Here is a 22,242-nt window from a genome sequence, read left to right as displayed (position 1 = left end):
TTTTTAGAAGAGTAGGGGTGGGGATACTGCAGATTTTACCCAGGGGCGCTTCACCACTGAGCCACACCCTAGCCCTTTTTATTTTCAGACAGGGTCTCACAAGTTGCTGAGGTTGGTCTCAATCCTCCTGCCTCAGCCTCGCAAGTCGCTAGGATAACAGGCATGCATGAAATGCCTGGCTGATATCATATTTCTTAATCGTAAATGAATTCTACTGATGCTTACCAGAAAAGTAAAATCCGTGTCTTTTACATCCTTCCCAGTAATAAACAGTACCATAACTTTACATACAATTAAAAAAGCATACTTATAAAATAAAAATACAGGGGAGGGGAATGCCTTAAATACTTTCTGAAGTTTTACAGTTTAAAAATATATATATTCATTGTTGAAATTTTATATTTTAATATATCCTGCTAAAACTTCACACTTTAACATAAATTTTCTAGATTACTTTGCAATCTATTACTAATCTATTGTTTAAAAAAAAAAAAAAGAAAGAACACAGACTCAATTGTTAAGAGTGCCCCCTTGTAAGGGTTGAAGAATTTTTTCTTAAATTGCTCAACTACAGCAATGAACAAACAACATCCTTATTATTTGACCTTCACTTAGTATAAATACAATTATGCATTGTCTACCTCTTTTTTAACCCCCAAGTTTTCAATTCTGTGAATATCTCAATGAAATTGATACAGGTACATTAGGGCTTATATACTTAATATGATCAACTATTATTATTCACTACCAATATTCAATAATTTGCTTATTTACTGACCCCATATTTCTGTTATGGTTTCTTTGTGTCAACTATTAGGAGAATATTAACTTTATTTCTGTACAATCCTTGGGCTCCCCAAATTTCTATAGCTGCTCACTACTGAACAAAGACCAGATAAAAGAATTCATGTAAGTCTACATTTAACAGCAAATGGATCACTGCGCAACTCTTACATTGCATTCCTTTAGAAAGGAATCTTTCCAAGTTAAGAAAGTGAGATGTTTTGCTTTTATTTTATAAACAAACATGAAGGAAAAAGAACCTGGGTCTTGGATCACATGTGAAAAATTAGACAAGCAGACTCTGACTCTGGGGAATTTTTTAAAATGAGAACATCCTACTAAGGATATAAACACCATGGCAACCTCTTCCTATCTGATGGTTATTCTAAAATCACATTACTCATTCCAGGAATTTTCAAAACTGCTTTATTTCACAAAAAGGTGGTTTTGACTTGTCACTTATTATATATCATCCAATACCTTCAATAATTTTCTCTTCAGAAATTTCTTTTGGTGAATTTTAATTTTTGACATTCTATAGTATAAATAACCAATATTTTCAGTATGAATTATGTTAAGTCTGCCATCTACTCTTTAGTAACTTCTATTAATGCATATTTAGCATAAAAGATATTCCTTCTTTTTAATAAACTCAGTTTTGGGTGGAAATTAACCACTAATGTTCCTATCAATCTATAATACACTATGTCCATTCTTATTTTGGTGTTTCTAGTTACAAAACATGTACACCTTTCTAGAACCTTGAGAAGCTGGAATCTTTTTGTCAAAATCCATCAAATTTGCCAAATTGGTGCAGGAAAATTATATGGATACCAAAAAAGCAAAATCAGTCTCTTTTATATCCTTCCCCACAATAAACGATGGCATGACTCTCCCTATATATCCAAAAAGTATACTTATTAACAGGAAAAATCTAGGGGGGAAAAATCCTTAAATGCCTCTTGAAATCCTATTATGCATGATAATATCCTTTATCATTAGTATTTTTATTCTTTAAGATGTACAAGAACACAATCACATGTTCACTGAAATAGCAGACATGGTTTTGATCAAAGACAATATATAGTTCAGTGCTGTATAGTTCAATGATGTACCTATCAGAACCACCTAAAGCTATACACACCAAACCTAATAAGTCATTAATAGTTTCCAGCAGTTCTCTAAATTTTCAAATATTTTTCACATGTAATTACTACTACTAATATATATATTTAGTGGCAATTAACATTAAAATCAATCTACTAGTATTAAGTAATTCAGAGTAATAAACCATGAGTCAAATAATTCACTCTTTAAGTACTCAAGCTCTAAATATTATAAATTCTTTTAAAGAATATTATAAATTTTGTTTTCACAACCAAAAACTTAAATGCCATTGATGATCCTTCCAAATATTTATGTCTAAAATCCTGGAAGGCTACGCACAAACCCCTAAACAAATGTCATTACTTTAAAATGCTAGGAAAAAAAAACTTTAATCATCAATTCTGAAAATTAGTTAAGTAATTAAAACCATTAAAGCATAACACTGACCTAACAGGACAAGAATTTTATTTTTATAATCTTTATTAATATGTGATCATCTTCAAGGGTCTTACTTGCTAGCCTTTTAAACAAATTTCTAAGGCAATTTTACAGTTCATTTGAAAGGTGATATCACATAACTCCTACAACCTTCGCCACTTTACAAAACAAAGGAAAAATTGTTTCAAAACTGCTATCTTAGAAATATTACTATAATTTAGAGCAGCTCTGTTAACTCATATCAATCAGTGTCTTAGATTGCCATGTACATCTTGATTGAGACATGCAATATGGATTCTGCTTTGGAAATTAGTTAATTGGCATGCAGATTTCTGCAGAGATCCATAATCCCAAAAAACAAAGGAAGGGAAACATTATAGGGCTGACTGACAACATATACTAAAGGTGGGGGCAGCTTTCACAATGATGGATATGGGGCAAGGAAAGAGGACATGAGTTCTTCAGCTTTCCAACAGCAATCAAAATTACTAGCTTCCATGTATGACAAGACATATTTTCGAAGTGGAAGTTATTAGACTGACTCATACCAGTTACCATCAAACTCTACAAAGTGTCAATGTAATCCAATTTAATCTTCTTTAACCATTAAAAAAAACTTTAAAGACTATTCCAAGGTAACAATTCATTTGGTCTATTTTAATAAATTACACATTCTAATTTGTATGTATGTTCTTCACATGTCATTTTAAAAGTATTTAAGACATCTTTGATAATTAAAACAGAGTAGCCATGTTGAAAATAATAAGTTTACATAAACTATTACGGACTTGAATGCACTAGTGATTAAGGTAGCTCAAGGCTTTAACTTTGAATGAGCTTAATAAAAAACATCAGGGTAAGTTTGAGACATCTATCCCTATACTAAATGTTATACTAAAATGCTGGGGCGTGGTGGCTCACACCTGTAATCCCAGCAGCTCTGGAGGCTGAGGCAGAAGGATGGAGAGTTCAAAGCCAGCCTCAGTAAAAGTGAGGCACTAAGCAACTCAGTGAGACCCTGTCTCTAAATAAAATTCAAAATAGGGTTCAGGATGTGGCTCAAGCCCCATTACCAAAAAAAAAAAAAAGTAACTAAAATATTTCAAATACTTTTAAAACAATTCAAAGTTGATTATTTTTCCTTTACTATGTTAGCAAAGTTTGAACGTATAACTTGATATTTTGACAATCATGGTTTTGGTTTACCTATATATTCTGGGCTGAGAGTGAGACAAATTATTAAACTTGCCAAAATAAAAGGAGCCTATCTGACTGCCTTTGATATGCTTCAGTGAATTCATAAGAAAACAACATGTTCAACAAAACATTATACCCAGTGCTTGGAAGTGAAAACAGTGACCTGAAACTTCATGTAGCTTTGGTAAAAGCAGACAAAAATGAGTTTCTACTTTCGGGGTTACATATTTGTTAGCGTACAAAGATATATTAATCCTGGTTAGTATTAAAAGCATTAACTTGAGGAGGAAATGTCTGCAATTAGTTCAATCTATTAACTAAAAGTTTCATAGAAAAAAAGTTATAAAGAAAAAAAATGTGTTTGAATAGTTTGCAACCTGTAATTCTATACGAATCACTAAAATTCAAAGACCTGTTTAATTATATTATTTCTAATAAAATCAAATCTAAAAATATAATACCTGGATTCCTCCTTGTTGAAATAGAAATTAAACTAATTATGTAATTTTTAAAGTAGATATCTGAAAATCCCAATTCACAAGTATACAAAATAGGATAAATAATAAAGGGTGTATATGAATGAAAAGCTACAATAATTCCAATTTTTGCCACCTTGGCAAGGTACTGCACATATACATTAATATAATAGAAATGGCACAGTCTCTGAGGACACGTTCCACATTTTATTTACATTTTAAGACTAACTTTAATCTCAAAATCACATATCCATACACTATTTCCTTTTTGTTGACTTCACTTAAACTTAAATGCATGGTTTATTAAACAAAAACTGTAAACAAATATTTACCATGTTACATGTAACACACAGGAACAGCTTTTAACAGAAATCCATCGACCCCCCCCAACATTTTTTATTATAAATACAGGTATCAAAACAATCCTGAACATATTTTTGATACTACTAGTAGTCAGCACCCACACCGCTTCAAAAATTACCACAATTTGTGACAATATTCATTGTACCTGCTACTTAAACAATTTCAACTGCAGCTCTTTCACTAAGCGGGATGGACAAAGCATGCCATTTCTGTTTGTCTTTCTTGAGATTTTACTTTTCAGAAACACGCAAGTTTCCAATGCATCTGACACTTCTTGCCATGCTTTCCTCTTGTAAACCTGAATTCTATTTCGAGTACTCCAGGTTCATGTTTAAATGACAGTGCCTTAACAAAAGAAAGAAAAATTGTGCTGCATTTTTCCTCCTGTTACCTGAAAACATAATGGGTGTACATATATTAAATATATCCTTACAAATGTCCGGGTCATGTTTACCAGCTGGAATTCTTTTACTTAATGTGTGGGTAATTTTGCATTGTGATATTTAATCAAGACATTAATATGAGTAGAAGGTTGTTGATTTAAGACAAGTTTGAGATTCACTAAAATTAATTGTTGTACGTTTGTCCTTCTGGTGGCTGTGGAAGCTTCATATTTTCTTTGGACATCATTAGACGTCTTAGCTCTTGAAGTACAACTTTAATGCTATATGAATTTTGCCATTTTGCTAACACTGGTATGCTTCGTGCATCCACCTGAAAGGGGAAGGAAAAAGGACAATTAACTTCTAAGTTTAAAGTATTATGGCACCAATTTTGTAAACATGCTTTAATAAGAATGTTATATAATGAAATTATAGATTCAAAAAGTATACTATAAAATTACAGGTTCAGAATTAATACAAAATTTAGGGAAATATTTCTTCTTTAACAGGAAATTCCTAAAAATGTTATACTAAATAACTAATTTATAAAAATATTTATAAGTTTCTTCTTAATGATATAAGGTCAAAAAGTTTCTATTTCCAAGGCCACTACCCAAAATCTGGACAAATTAACTCAAACTGAAATTCAGATAAGAGTTTCTAATCTGATCTCTGCATTCAGACTTTTCTTTCCAATGTAATCCATTAACCTTCCACTGTGATTGACTAAATTGGGCTAAAACTTCTTCAAAGACCTGATTGTCAGGTATTGACATTTATCTGGGGATAGTGTTATTTCCTAAAAACCCCATTCAGGAAGCTTTTTAAAATATGACTTCAGAACTCACCCATTGGGACCCTCCTATCTCTCCCCACCTCCCACCCTGGGTGTTTGTCAATAATCACTGGGGGACTGGGGTCCTCAGTGGTAGAGTGCTCACCTAGCACATGTGAGGCACTGGGTTCAATCCTCAGTACCATTTAAAAATAAATAAATAAAATAAAGGTATTATGTCCATCTACAACTAAAATAATTTTTTAAATTAAAAAATAAGTAACCACTGGGAAGATAACCAATGGAAAGATGACCAAAATACATAAGCAGAAAAACTGGAACATGAGATGTCCACAAAGGCACCAAAAAGCTCCAACATATGCCTACAAATATAGAAGACTACATGCAAATATAGGGCTGTGCACAGGCTTACAAAAGACCCCAGAGGCCATAAGTTCTCACTTACAGCTTTCCTTGAACAACATACAAGATTATATGCCAAGTAGAATTTATCCCAGAATTGCAAGACAGTTTAAATATATTTTTAATCAGTATATTATACCATGTATTAGAACAGAGAACAAATATTACGATTATCTTAGTATGTGCAAAAATAATTTGACAAAATCCAACAATTTTTCATGATATAAACACATAAGAAACTACAAATAGAAGTGAACTGCCTCAATTCTCAAAAGGGAGTTTACAAAATCACAGTTAACATCATTCTTAATGGTGATAAACTGTTTCCTTCTCAGATCAGGAACAAAGACAGGGATGTCTGTACTTATCAATTCTATTTGACACTATACTGAACAGGACACTTAAGTAAAAAAATGAAATAAAAGGCAGTTGGCTTGGAAAGACAGAAATAAAACACTCTCTATTTGCAGATGACATAATCTTGTATACAGGCAATTCTAAAGACTCCACTGAAGAAACTATGGATAATAAGCAAGCTCAGCGGGGCTGCAGAATACAAGCAAAAATCATTTACAATGCATAAAATAAAAACTAGCAGAACAATGCCATTTAATACAGGATCAAAAGAATACACAGGTATAAATTTAACAAAAGAAGTATGAGATGTACGTATTAAGAACTATAAAGTAGTATGACGATGACAATATTCCTCAAATTAATGTACAGATAAAATTCCTATAAAAATTTCAACTGCCTTGGGCTGGGGATGTGGCTCAAGCGGTAGCGCGCTCGCCTGGCATGCGTGTGGCGCTGGGTTTGATCCTCAGCACCACATACAAATAAAGATGTTGTGTCTGCCGAAAACTAAAAAAAAATATTAAAAATTCGCGCTCTCTCTCTCTCTCTCTCTCTCTAAAAAAAAAATTTTCAACTGCCTTTTTCATTTCTCAGAAATGAACAAGCTGATCCCAAATTCATACAGAAATGCAAGAAATCCAGAATAGTCAAAACAATACAAGAAAGAAGAAAAGTACTAATTTCAAAAACTGCTGCAAAGCTACAATAATAGCCGGGTATGGTGGTGCATGCCTGTAATCCCAGCAGATCAGGAGGCTGAGGCAGGAAGATATCATAAGTTCAAAGTCAGCCTCAGCAATTCAAGAAGTACCTACACTGCTTAGCAAGACAGTCTCAAAATAAAATATAAAAAGGGTAGGGGATGTGGATCAATGGTTAAGCACCCCTGGTTTCAATCCCTGGGCATCAAAAATAAATAAATAAATAAACAGTAAAAATATGAGCTTTCATTTTGTATATCTTTTTAAATTTCATTTTCCTAGCAATGTTTACTGTGTTTTACAAAGTACAGATCTACAACAGGTTAAAGCCAGACAACTAAGTCAAAAAATATGCCACCCTAAGCAGCACAGCCCTAGGGTACAAGAACACTTGTATATGAATGTTCATTGTAGGGGCACTGGAGCTATGGATCAGCGGTAGAGCGCTCGCCTAGCACGTGCAAAGCCCTGGGTTCGACTCGCAGAACCACATATAAAAATAAGTAAATAAATAAAGGTATTAAAAAAAAAAAAAAAAAAGAATGTTCATTGTAGCAATCTTTTCAGTATAAACTAAAAAAATGTAAAGGCCCAAAAAGTGGAAAATGAATATTAAACAGTAAAAATGAGGGCTATAATTTGCATGCTTCAACATGGATGATCTTGAAAAATCACTAACATGATACCATATAAAAGTGATATAATCACAGACACAGATACACAATGCATAGTGAAAGCAAGATAATTATGTACAGAATGATAAACACCAAATTAAAGATGGGGCTTCCACAGCAGAATGAGGACAGGGAAAGAGGAAAGCACCACACACAGAAATAACTTTAGAATGTCCTTTTGTATTAAATTTTTAAAAATCAGTTACAAAAAAGATAAATATTAAAATTTGACAAGTTAGGTGAAAGATATATAGATGTTGGTTATATCATTCTTGATGTTGGTTATATCATTCTCTAAAACTTATCTATATATTATAAATGTTTCAAAAACACCAAAAATATTTGATTCTGGCACAAAGCCCCTGAAAAAATAAAATCACCAAAAATAAAACAAAGAAAAATAATAAATGTATATTAACTTTAAGAAAAGAATAAAAGGGTGATTCCAATAGAGTAAAAGAGGGGACATAATTCAAATTAGGCAATCAGGAAAGACTTCTCTGAGGAACTGCCATTTACACTGAGAAGTATTCATAGGGGATTAACCAGACCAGAAGATGAAATTCTCAGATAGAAAGAATAGAAAGTGGAAAAGTCCTGAGGCAAAATGAAAAACTTGCTCCTTTATCAGTTAGATTTATAACATGCAGGCAAGCATATATCTTGTGAGCTCCCAGTGAGCCATGGAAAGAAATATGCACACTGAAGAGGAATATGAAAAAGAAAAACCTGGAATAAATCTTACAATGCTGGAACACAACAAATGGCATCAAGATAAGGCTGTGGTTTTTAATAGATGGCAGATAGGAAAGAAACATGGAGAGAGACACAAAATGGATGATACATGGGTAACATGTTAGTAATGTAAAAAGGAATATACAAGAAGTCAAGCTGTTTGGTGAGGGAGGGATACTAGGGATTGAACCCAAAGGCACTTTACCACTGATCTACATCCCCATCCCCAGCCCTTTCTTTTTGTTGTTTTTTTTAATTTTGAGAAAGAGTCCATTAAGTTGCTTGGGGCCTGATAAACTGCTGAAGCAGGCCTCTAACTTGCAATCCTCCTGTTTCAGCCTCCCAACTGAGTCACTGGGATTACAGCATTCACCACCAAGTAACTAAATCAAGGCTACAACTTATTTCCTAAGACAGATGTATTTTGCATGTAAGTATGCTCTCAACATGGCACCAAGACGGTCTGGACTTCAAGGCCCTAACAAGAATGAACCTAGGAATCTATTCACATAACAAATTCAGCTATTTCTATTAATTTATAGGGGTCAGAAACAGCATGTCCTTTTGGTTTATTTGCTTAACATGACATGCTCAGGCATGACTGTTACAATAGGCACACTTGTTCCTCCCAGAAAAACACCATTTGTGAATATTCGTCCTTTTTATCTTAATAAATGTACCCTTATCCCTAAAGAAAGGAAATAATAGTCATCTTTTCACAAATAAGGATTCAATCAAACTATGTCTACAGATTCAAACAATAAAATCTTAATAATTAACGGTTATCATCACATCTACCTAGGTAGGTGCATTAAGGTTTCTAAGGATACACTGATTTATAAAGAAAAATAATATGAGACAAGCACCTTTTTTTAGTCTTTCAGCTAAACAAAAGTTCTTTAAAACTTTCTCCTGACTATATTATATAAAATAACTATTTTAACTTACCATTCCACTGGAATTATTTATTCCATTCATATTAATTTTTGTTACAAATCTAACAGATGGAGGAGCTTCTGGGTATTTAGGTCCACATTCTACTTTCAGGCTATATATTCTGTTTTCATAATTTGTCTGAAAAGGAAAAGAAAAAAGATAATCATAATACCTGAAATAATAAAGAATAAATGTACTCACTATGACAGTAAACTTAAGAATTTATTTTTCTACATTTAATTAGTCTATATAGTTAGGAAAAAATGCAGCAAACATACTGAAAAGCAGAAATTTTATAAAATTAAAATAATTCTACAAAATAACATAATCAGAACTCACTTTTTGTGGTATAAACAATGCCTATGACAAATAAGGAAAAAGGAAACCACTTAAATTTAGAATTTGCTAAAAAAGATACACCATAAAAGGAGGGACTATTTGATTTGTGTCACACATATAGAAAGGTTCTCATTTTCCAACATAGTCCTGTTTATTCCTAGTGACCTAATGTTAATTATTAATAGTGCCTCTTTTCATTCTCAAAAGGATCTGATTGGATAACAAATTATGGTCACTCTACTTAGAATGGCAATCAATAACTTCTAGTAAAAGAGAAAATATCAGCACCAGGCACTGTGGTGCATGCCTGTGATCCTAACAGCTTGGGGGTCTGAGGCAAAAGGATTGGGAGTTCAGAGCCAGCCTCAGCAACTTAGCAAGGTCCTAAGCAACTCAGTAAGACCCTGTCTCTAAATAAAACATAAAACAGTGGGGGGCTGTGGATATGGCTCAGTAGTTAAGTGCCCTTGGGTTTAATCCCTGGTACGAGGGAGAGGCAGAGGGAGAGGGAGAGGGACAGGGAGAAAATCATATTATACCATCTTGCAGTGGTAAAACATAATTATTTTAAGTCTCCAATTACTTATACTTACATTACTGTTTCATTAAACATCATTATTTGAAATCAGAGATACAACAGCTAAGTTGTTTTGGTTTTTTTTGGTTGGGGGAGGAGTAGCAGGTATTGAACTCAACCACTGAACCACATCCCCAGCCCTACTTTGTATTTTATTTAGAGACAGGATCTCAATGAGTTGCTTAGCATCTCACTTTTGCTGAGGCTGGCTTTGAATTCAGCATCCTCTTGCCTCAGCCTCGCAGTCACTGGGATTATAGGCATGTGCCATAGCACCCAATAGCAAAGTTTACACTTCGACATAATGTTAAAGTAGGGTTCCTTAAATATTAAGTTTAATTAATATTACTGCCTTATAAAACACCCATTTTAAGGCTATGACTTAAAGCTTCTAGATTATTCACTTCAATGCTTATTCTTATGTCTACTAACTTTTTTTTTAAGGCTTTTATTTGGTTAACTTATAGTCTATACTAAAACAGGATAACAAATTCAGTATCTACTGATTCCTATATAAACCAGGAAGGAAAAAAAAAAGCTAATTTGTTCTATTGATCTTACTTACCAAGCTGGTTCCTTTACTGTAAATAAACCCTAATCCCAAGTGCATATAAAATTTGCAACATTAAACTACTGTAATGTAAAATGCATGCAACAATCAAGGTACAAATGCTATTAAACATTTCAATATGTTCAAAAAGAGATGTATAAAACTCATCCAAGTTTAATAACAAATAGTGTGCCCTCCATTTTAGATAGATATAATAATTACTAAAATTAGATCTCAGGAGATCATCTTGTCTGTGGTTCTTCAATCTGAATTCATCAGACAAAAGAACACTAAAAAATTACTAGCCCCCCACCCAAAAAATTCTGTAATATTAAAAATACCTGAGATATCTAAAAAAAAAAAAAAAACAAACAAAACTAGAACTCCCAAACTCCTACACTTTGCTGTACCTAGAAATAATTTAGTGTTTTCTTGTAAAGAAAAATAAGCATACACCAACTCTACAATGTACCAATTCTACTCTCAGGCATTTACCCTAGAAAAACAGAAACAAACATATGTTCATAAAAAGGCTTCTTTAAGAATATACTCTCATGTATGACTAAAAAAAATAAAATAAAAATAAATTGTAAGGTTAAAAAAAAAAGAATATACTCATGGGGCTGGGGTTGTGGCTCAGTAGTACAGAGCTTGCCTAGCATGTGTGAGGCACTGGGTTCAATCCCCAGCACCACGTAAACAAATTAAATAAGCAAAATAAAGGTATTGTGTCCATCTACAACTAAAAAATATATTTTTTAAAAAAGAATATACTCATATTGTGAATTGAGCAGCTATGAACACTGATGTGGCTAAGTCCTTTCGGTATAGACCAAGGTGTGGGATAGCTCAGTCAAATGGTGGTTCCATTCCAAGTTTTCTAAGGAATCTTTTTTTTTTAAAGAGAGAGAGAGAGAGAGAGAGAATTTCAATATTTATTTTTCAGTTTTCGGCGGACACAACATCTTTGTTTGTATGTGGTGCTGAGGATCGAACCCGGGCTGCACGCATGCCAGGCGAGCGTGCTACCGCTTGAGCCACATCCCCAGCCCAAGGAATCTTCATACTACTTTCCAGATTTGTTGCACCAATTTGCAGTCCCACCAGCAATATATGAGAGTGCCTTTTCCTCACGAACATCTATTGTTGTCTGTATTCTTGATAACTGCCATTCTGACTCACATGAGATAAAATCTTAAGAGTAGTTTTGATTTGCATTTCTGTAATTAGTAGAGATGTTGAACATTTTTTCATATATTTGTTGACTGAATACATATCTTCTTCTGAGAAGTGTCTGTTCAGCTCCTTAGCCCATTTATTGATTGGGCTGTTTGTTTTTTTGGTGTTAGGTTTTTGAGAGCTTTATATATCCTAGAGATTAGTGCTTTATCTTACGTGTGTGTGGCAAAAATTTGCTCCCAAAATGTAGGCTCTCTGTTCACCTCATTGATTGTTTCTTCTGCTGAGAAGAAGCTTTTTAATTTGAATCTATCCCATTTATTAATTCTTGATTTTATTTCTTGTGCTTCAGGAAGCAAACTAGATGCCCTTCAATAAATTAATGGATAAAGAAACTGTGGTATATATACACAACAGAATATTACTCAGAGAATAAAATTATGGCATTCGCAGGTAAATGGATGGAGTTGAAGAATATTATGCTAAGCGAAGTAAACTAATCCCAAAAAACCAAAGGCCAATGTTCTCTCTGATAAGTGGATACTGATCCATAACAGGCAAAGGGGAGGCATGGGAAAAATGGAGGAACTTTGACTGAGCAAAGAGGAAGGAGAGAAGGGAGGGTACATGGAGGCAAGAAAGATGGTGGAATGAGATGGATATCATTACCCTAGGTACAAGTATGACTGCACATAAGGTGCAATGTTACACTGTATACAATATAGAAATGTAAAGTTGTGCTGCAATTGTGTACAATGAATCAAAATGCATTCTGCTGTCATATATACCTAATTAAAATAAATTATTTTTTAAAAGATAATACACTCATAGTAGCCAGGCACTGTGGTAAACCCATGTAATTCTAATGACTAGGAGGCCAAGGCAGGAGAATTACAAGTTGGAGGATAGCCTCAGCAACTTAGTGAGACCCTGTCTTAAAATATAAAATAAAAAGAACTGAGGAAAAAAACAAAACAAAAAAAAGGACTGAAAATGTAACTCAGTGGTCAAGTAACCCTGGGTTCAATTCTCAGTACCAAAAAAAGAGAACAGTCATTGCAGTTTTATTTCTAACATCCAGAAAGATAAAATCCTAATGAACAGGAAAACTGACATCCATACATTAAAATACAATTCTGCAATAAAAGAAACACTTTTGCTACCTGTGACAACATAGTTGTGCAAACATTGTGTAAAGAAGCAGAACCATTAAGTGTGCACGCTATGATTCTACTGATCAAAGTCTTAGACCATGTGAAACTACTCTCAGGAGCAGGAAGAAGGGAGAGCAAGTGAAAAAGGGCATGGGGAGCTTTCTGAAGTGAACAAAACATTCTATATCTCAATAGTAGCAGAGGTAGTGAGGTATTTGTCAAATTCACAGCAAAATCTATATATTTCATTAAATATAAATTCTACCTTAATTTTTGTAAAGTTATAGAGATCCCTAAACTAGCCCACTAACCTAATTCAATGCCTAGAATAAATTTAAATTTCTACATCTTAATTAACACTTTACCTCCTCTAAATTTTAAATTAACAGCCTAGTCTTCCTTTTATCTAACAAAATAGCAAAATAAAATAGAAATGAAGGTAGGAAAAGGAGCTAATATTTACAAGTCAGGTGCTCTCCTTTGTCTATGATTTCATTTAATTCTCACAACTTCTAAAGATGGAGACAGTACCTCTATTTACATATGAGAAAGCTTGAAAAAGTTACTAAGCCTCTTATGCCAACAAATATTGCTACAGAAAATAGAACAAACAAACACAAAGAAAAGTTGTTAATCCTATAGATCCAAATAACTATTGGAACAATTTTAAAAACAGGAATACAAGGGCTGGGGATATAGCTCAGCTGGTAGAGTGCTTTCCTAACATGCACAAAGGCCTGAGTTCAATCCCAGCACCACCAAAAAATAAAAATAAAAGCAGAAATATAAAAGGCTGTGGATGGGGCTGGGGATGTGGCTCAAGCAGTAGGGCGCTTGCCTGACATGCATGCGGCCCGGGTTCGATCCTCAGCACCACATACAAACAAAGATGTTGTGCCCACCAATAACTAAAAATAAATAAATAAAAATTAAAATTCTCTTCTCTCTCTCTTCTCTCTCTCTCTTTAAAAAAAAATTTAAAAGAAAGGCTGTGGATGTAGCTCAGTTGTAGGGTGTGTATTTTGAATGAGTGAGGCCCTGGGTTCAATCCTCAGCATGGTGGGGAAAAATATTAAGGATCTTAATTAATATCATACAAAATAAAAAACAACCACGACCCTAAAAAACAAATGCCAAATGTCTTCTTTGATATAAGGAGAGCAACTAAGAACAGAGCAGGGAGGAAGAGCATGAGAAAAAGATTAACATTAAACAGGGACTAGAGGTGGGAGGGAAAGGGAAAGAGAAGGGAAATTGCATGGAAATGGAAGGAGACCCTCACTGTTATACAAAATTACATATAAGAGGTTGTGAGGGGAAAGGGAAAAAAAAAAGCAAGGGAGAGAATTGAATTACAGCAGATGGGGTAGAGAGAGAAGATGGGAGGGGAGGGGAGGGGAGGGGGGATAGTAGAGGATAGGAAAGGTAGCAGAATACAACAGTCACTAGTATGGCATTATGTAAAAACGTGGATGTGTAACCGATGTGATTTTGCAATCTGTATATGGGGTAAAAATGGGAGTTCATAACCCACTTGAATCAAATGTATGAAATATGATATGTCAAGAGCTTTGTAATGTTTTGAACAACCAATAAAAAAAAAAGAGAGAATGAAAAAAATAAATAAAAAACAACCATGAAACAGTATGTGAAGGTAAGAGTCTTACTAGTGTTGTGGCTGAATGTGGATACTCAAAACTGGGAACAAAATTGCTCTAAATATTCCACTTTATAAAGAGAAAAAAATTGGGGTAAAACACTATCCCTTGTTATTTTACAGAAAGGCAGCAATGTAAACATCTGCCTTCAACAGAACTGGAGAAGACAAGGGGACCATAGGCAGAGTCTAGCTCAGGAAGTATGGGTGCCTTTGTAGGACCATGCCCTTACTGCCTCATCCTGGCACCCAAAGAAGGTCAGAGGGGGCCCTGATGGGATTCAGGACAAACTACCCTAAAATATGGCACCGTGGCATTGGGGAAAATGGGAGAAACAGTGAAGACTACTCTCGAGGCGCCTCCCCTTCTTCCCTGCAGCAGAACACAAAATCTTGCTGACTTTCCCCTGAAGTAGATCATGAGACTTCATTTCAGAGGTGCTCTCCTGATATCCACAGGAAAGGAAAATCCTCACTTCTGAAGGCACACAGAAAAATTTGAATAGGACTTACTAAATTCTGCCCAATTTATTACCACTAGATCATATTCCCTTTGTCCAAGCATGCTCCTGCAAATGTCGACATTCATTCTTCATCAAAGTCAGTATAAAAATACACAGGCTTCCCTGTTTCTTTAGGTATTCATTTCTTCTTCATAATTTGTATGTTCTTCTCTTGTTAATCTTTTACTACCAGTTTCTCAGCCATAAACCTTGTGATAAATGAGGAAAAGATATTACTTTTTCTCTTACAGCTCCAGTACTACAATCCATAGAAAGAAGAGGGTCCAGAGTAGCATCTTGTCTATGTTCCCTAGGTCCCTCTGCGCTACTTGCAGAGAAACAGCCTTCACTACCTAGGGATGGATGGTACATGGTGTTTTCTGTGGTTCAATGACACCAGAAAAGGCAGCTGACTTGGGGAATTATCATGGGGAGCCCCAACTGAGTGAGAAAGTAAGCAGGAGCTGTTAACATTTCCTCAACATCTGGGAACTGTGCTATGGGTCAACTCACAAGACCACTGATGGGCTAGGATTGTGGCTCAATGGTAGATGGCTCGCCTACCATGCATGAGGCAATGGATTCAATCCTCAGCACCACATAAATGTAAAATAAAGATATTGTGTTCACCTAAAACTAAATATATATATATATTTTTTAAATTATATTAATAAAAATAAAATAAAAAAAACCACTGATGAACCCATGTACAAGCTCCAAAACATTCTTAAGTCCACTGAAAGAGCCAGGTGTGATGATGAACACCTGTAGTCGCAGTTACTCAGGAGACTGAGGCAGAAGGATCACTTGAGCCCACAAGTTTGTGACCAGCCTGGGCAAGACAAAATGAAACCCCAGCTAGGGGAGCAGGGGTCGGGAGAATCCACTGGAGGCAGAAACAAAGGCTGGAGAAACCAAATCTAAACAGTTTCACAAATTTATATCTAACTTCTGACTTAAATCTCCAAACTATTCTAAGTCAGAATGTTCATAAATTACAAGCATTTTTTTTTTTTTAAACAAAACAGACTTGGTTCACAGGCAGTAAAAACTCCAAGTATTCATTACAAATTCCAAGTTATAAAAAATTCTAACCATCAACATCCTATTTCCTTCCTTAAATGTCTTAAGGAAAAACCTGAGAAGGGGAAGGAAGAAGGTGACGGTTAAGAACCTATGAGGGGGCTGGGGATGTGGCTCAAGCGGTAGCGCGCTCGCCTGGCATGCGTGCGGCCCGGGTTCGATCCTCAGCACCACATACAAACAAAGATGTTGTGTCCGTCGAGAACTAAAAAATAAATATTAAAAAAATTCTCTCTCTCTCTCTCTCTCTCTCTCTAAAAAAAAATTTAAAAAAAAAAAAAGAACCTATGAGAATTTCGCAAAGGAACACCAGAAAACAACATAAAACATTCATTAATTTATTCTCTAAAGTTAACACTGCTAATTACTTGACCTATTTTTCTTTTGCAATAATCAAGAGGAAATGTAATCTTTACTCAACAGCAAAAAAAAAAACAAACAAACAAACAAAAAAAAAACACCAAAGATTTAAAGAAACCCTTCAAATTTGTATTCTTTCCTGCAAGGCAAAAACATTACATAACACATGTTCCAAAGACACTGCAGGGAGTATAGTAGGTTGGACCTTTGAGTAAGAAATGCAATGCAGGAAAAAAAAAAAATCCCAATCTAGAAAAAAAAAAAAAAAAAATAGATCTTTATAAACCCAAGAAAGATCTAAGAATAATGCACAACAGACCAACTGCCAACAATACTAGTCAGTATGTAAAAATTCAGTTGTGTTTTGTTTTGTTTCATTTTTTTTGGTGCTGGGGATTGAGCCCCAGGACTTCAGCATGCTAAATACATACATGCTATCCACTGAGCTACATCAGCAGAACCCTAGATTTTTTAATATATTTTATAAATGAAGAAATTGAGGCCCACAGCATTTCCAAGGCACGTGAAACAGAGGGGAAAATAGAAATGTGCGCTCAATAAAATTAGAAACCCTTGGTTATATATATACAAGGGGGTTAGTAAAATGTTACATTAAAATGACTGCTCCTCCCAAACACCCCCTCCATTTCCTCACCTTTTTCCTCTCTATCTGGAATGTTCTCCATCCCCATCACCACCTTCAGAAATCCTACCAGTCAGTTCTTTAAGGCTCATTCCAAAGGCAACTTCCTCCACTGTCCAGCCTTCCTCAATTATTCCAGCTAGAAGAAACATATTCTAAAGTCCCATAGTGAACTTGCTGTGCCATATTTAGAATCTGTCATTTCTACTGATTTTTTTTCCTCTACTAAACTACAAACACCTTCATGACAAAATCATCTCAATCTTCCTCCCCCCACAATCCTCCTCATAATCAAGCATTACACCCTGCACACAAGAGATACCCATAAATGTATACAAAATTATTTAACAGAATAATTCTTTCAATTAAAGGTTTATCATAAGTTTTTATTTTAATATTAATAGTATAAAAATAAGGTTTATTCTAAAGTAACAATATTAATAGAAAAAATATAAATTTATAGCACTGACCCTTGGTGGCCCAATAATCATGCCTGTCCACCTTGTAAGTGTCATATCTTCATCATCTTCAAGTCCCCAGCTAACCGTGCCATCACCTACTCCTTTTTGTCCTTCTTCAAGTTCTTCCAACAAGCGAAAATTACGAGGAACTTTAACTCCTACACAAAAGAACATCAATGTAAATGTACAAAACTCATAATAAGAGCTACACATATGTAAATTCAACTTCTTCCAAATTAATTTTACAAATGACTTCTGTTTGATATAGAAAACACTGTATCAAACATTAACCCATTAAGTACCATCATCCCAGATGTGGGATACCTATAAAAACATAAATTGAACAAAAAATATACTACTTATGATAACTTTTGATAAATATTGTTTTTAGAGTTCTATTCTTTTGAGAAAAGTAATAAATGAAGATTAGAACATTTTAATATGTATTTTTTCATATATGTATTTTCACATTACTTTATACTTTAATGTTATATTTATTCATATATAAACTACATATGTAGAAATATATAAATTCTAGATTATGATTTCAAACTTGCACTTGTATCAATTTCACTAAAATATTTGGAGAATTGAAAACCTGGGACTTAATGAGTTAATAACAGAATAAAATGTATATATAAATTCCTGTTTAATCAATTTTACACTAACATAAATCAATCATAAGGAAATCATTAAAAAAAAAATTCCTACTTGAGATTTCTGTTCCAAGCCAAGGATTCTGTATCAAGTAAGTAGGCATGACCCAAAAATTTATGGTTAAATTATTTAATGTATATGTTCTAATAATTTTTAATTGTTTTTTTATTTATTTATTTTTATATGGTGCTGAGGATCAAACCCAGCGCCTCACACATGCTAGGCGAGCACTCTACCGCTGAGCCACAACCCCAGCCCCATTTAATAATTTTTAATAAGAATCATGTTCCATGTTAGAAAATTCACCAGAAGCTACAGTTTTCTAGATACAGAAGTAGCCCTCCCGATGGTTCCTACTCCTCATCTTTCCATTAGTTAGGACTCTGGTCCTACTTTTACTTCTACCTGGCCTACTTCTACCAGGTCAACACCATCACTCAAAGGTCACTTGGGGCATTACCTGATTTGAGAATAAATCTCATGTTCCTAAATTTTCTAGGACACTCCCACCACCTCCTGGCACAATCTAGCAAATGTTTCATCATCCAGTAACCCTTCTCACCCTCCACTCCATGTCACACTTTTCCATTTTCTAGACCTCAACAGAATGTTCATAAATGTTCATTTCTCTTTTGACCTTAACATTCCTTACTGTATTACTAAAATCTTAACAGGAATCCCTGTGCCTAGAATGTCCTGTTTACATTTATGCCTTCTTTCTCAAGGAACCTGGTCTTTCCCATAATTCCAATCTCCAATCCCTAGAAGCCAACCACAAATCTACTTTTCCAAAACCTTTCTTTCCTATGATTACTGTATCAGTAAGGACTCTCTATTAAAGGGGAGGTCTTCCATGCTCTCAAGAACATCTTACATGAAACATTCCCCAACCCCACCACACAAATTCTGTTAAAAGTACATAAATGCCCTCAAAATCCTGTCTCTGATCCATATGCATGTGCTTGTATGCTTTCTCTCCTCCCACCCATACACATACATATAAGGCTGATTTGTCCTTAAAAGCAACTGTGCATGGTAATGCACAACCTGCAACTAGGCATTACTAATGTTTGGTAATCCTTCTGGACATATAATGAAAATCCAATAAGTACCATAACTTTAAAACAAAATAAAACCAAAAACCATAAGCCACTTTGTATACTATGCTTCATAAAAATGATTGAAAATCATAGAGCACAGAAATATGGAGCTGCTATAAATCCCAATATCAGTAGTCATTATAATTACTATTGTGGTGAGCCGTTCTAATTAGACCGTGGCCGCCATTAGAAGATGGCGCCGGCTTCCACTGTGGCCTGTGATAAACAACTTCTAATATGGAGAATTGGCACGCAATCCCTTACCACCCTATGAGAAAGGTCCACGTGGCAGCTTAAGATTGGTATGCTGGAGGCTTTATTAGGCTGTGCTTGGGCGCTCGGCGACGGGTCACTAGAAGATGATACATGAATCAAGGCCTGAATAAACTGCTGAAAGAAGAATCCTGTGTCGTGTTTTCCCTTGCCGGCGAGGGGTCGCGGGATACTATGATTATTAGTAACCACTTGTTTTAAATAAATTATTCCATTTATTCCTACAGCCACTTGAAACCAAAGAAGTTATACAACATTCCCAAGGTCACACAGCTCACAGGAACAGGTCCAATATTAAAACCTAGTTTCTATCCAGGCACAATGATATGCTCCTGTAATCATAGTTTTGGGGAGGCTGCAACAGAAGAATATCAAGTCTGAAGCCAGCCTCAGCAGTTTGGTGAGACATTTTCTCAAAATTAAAAAAAAAAAAAAAAAAAAGAAAAGAAAGAAAGAAATTTAAAGAGTTGGGATGTAGTTCAGTAGAATACTCCTGGGTTCAACCCCCCAGTTCTGGGAAAAGAAAAAGGAAACCTAGTTTCTAGATCTTAATGCCCTTTTCACCACTTAGTTGTACAGTGTTATTAGCTATACAGTAGTACACCCTGGTGGCATAAACACACAGATCTAAACAAATACATGCAAACTAAAATTAAAATGAGGTTATTATTATTGGAAGAAAAATTCCAATAAGATAAAACTGTGGGAAAATATATTAGTGACTGCAAATCTTCTTAAGAAGTTAATNACTTAAATTTTCTTTTTCTTTCTTTTTTTTTTTTTTTTTTTTTTTTTGGTACTGGCAATTGAAACCAGTGGCATCAACCACTATGCCACATCCCAGTCCTTTTTAAATATTTTTTATTTAGATACAAGGTCTCACTAAGTTGCTGAGGCTGGCTTTGAATTCATGATCCTCCTGGCTCAGCCTCTGTGTCCCACTGCAGCCAGCTGCCACTCACTTTTGATATGTAATCCTAGCAACATTTTTTAGCTATAAATCAGATAACAATAGTTCCTACCTTACTGAATCACTGTAGAAATTCATAAAGAGTATACCTTATATACTATAAATATTGACTGTGGTCATTGTAGTGTCCAAAGCATGACATAAACTTCTATTTAACTCCATCTGAGTTGTTGAGAATCAAAGCTCCTTGTAAATTCTGGTAGGGTGGCCTCTGGAAATTTTATTCTAAGTTTCTATTTACATTTTAGTGAGACACTACTCTGTTTATTTACTTTATTTTTGGTAGCTACAGAATCATGATCTTTATAACACATTTGTATAAAACTGCTTTTTGAAGTAATCTTAAACAAGCAAACAAGCTCAATTACCCTTGCCATTATAAAGTCAGCCCTCCAAAAATAACTAAATGTGTTAAATTTTTTCCTCCATTTTGTGTCAAGGCAAGCATCCAAAACTACAAAGAAACAATGTAAAATTTATGTCTCCTGTACTTAAGTACCATAAATGTGACAAACATTTACTGCTAAACTTTTTGCCACCTCTCCACATAACAGTTTGGGAAAATAGCTTTAATATTAATAAGACTCATCATTATTGGCAATGTTAACATTTTTTTTCTGGCAATGGGTATTAAACCCAGGGTGCTTTATCACTGAGCTACATCCCCATTATTTTTTTTTTTTTTTTACTTAGTTTCTTGAAACAGGGTCTAAATTGCTCGAGGCCTAAATTGTTGAGGCTGGTCTCAAACTTATGACTCTCTCTCAGCTTCCCAAGTAGCTGGGATTTTAGGAATGAGCCACTGTACCCGACAATGTTAACACTTAAAAGAATTCTAATAAAGTATAAAACTCAAAACCAAAACAAATGATGAGCTATATTTTCAAATTCAGAGCTAGAGCACTCTGGTCTTATTTCATTTAACCATTAATGCCTGTGAAGAGAAAACAGCCACAAGATGGGGCTGTTGCTTCACAAAGTTACTCTACACAAGGACTGCCCTCTGAATCTCAAATTGCAGAAAAAAATCTTAAGGTTACAGAAACACCGATCACCAAATCACATCAAGAATTCAAGTCTCCAGGTTTCCCACCAACTGAATTTTCTAGTAACTACACCACAAGGAACCTCTACTATGACCAAAAATAGTAGTAATATTAATAAGCAAACCATGACTGCAAAGAACCTGGAAAACATGCCTCCTCAGGGGCAGCAGTACATTCCTGCAATCCCAGGACTTGACTGGCTGACGGGAGGATCACAAGTTTGTGGCCAGCCTCAGCAATTAAGCAAGATCCTATCTCAAAAAATAAAAAGGACTAGGGATGTAGCCAGTAGTAAAGCACCCATGGGTTTAATCTCTAGTACTGAAAGGGGGGGGGGGGGAA

The 22,242-nt window shown here is 34.7% G+C and overlaps 1 protein-coding gene across 1 annotated transcript in view; it reads right to left on the bottom strand.

Annotated features, from left to right (window-relative positions):
- Positions 1–2,352: 2,352 nt before the first annotated feature.
- The window catches only part of Ube2v2 (ubiquitin conjugating enzyme E2 V2), a 35,294-nt gene continuing 15,404 nt past the window's right edge, over positions 2,353–22,242 (bottom strand). Inside the window, exons 2-4 of the mRNA XM_015485775.2 lie at positions 17,864–18,012; positions 9,361–9,486; positions 2,353–5,078 (exon numbers count right to left, since the gene is read on the bottom strand). Coding sequence (XP_015341261.1) covers positions 4,932–5,078; positions 9,361–9,486; positions 17,864–18,012 — 422 coding nt within the window. The 3' untranslated portion in view covers positions 2,353–4,931. The remainder of the gene's footprint in view (positions 5,079–9,360; positions 9,487–17,863; positions 18,013–22,242) is intronic.

The sequence above is a fragment of the Marmota marmota genome, unplaced genomic scaffold, assembly GCF_001458135.2.
Source record: "Marmota marmota marmota unplaced genomic scaffold, marMar, whole genome shotgun sequence".
Classification (NCBI taxonomy): Eukaryota; Metazoa; Chordata; class Mammalia; order Rodentia; family Sciuridae; genus Marmota; species Marmota marmota.
The sequence above is the reverse complement of the archived record's forward strand: the minus strand, read 5'-3'. Positions and strand labels throughout refer to the sequence as shown.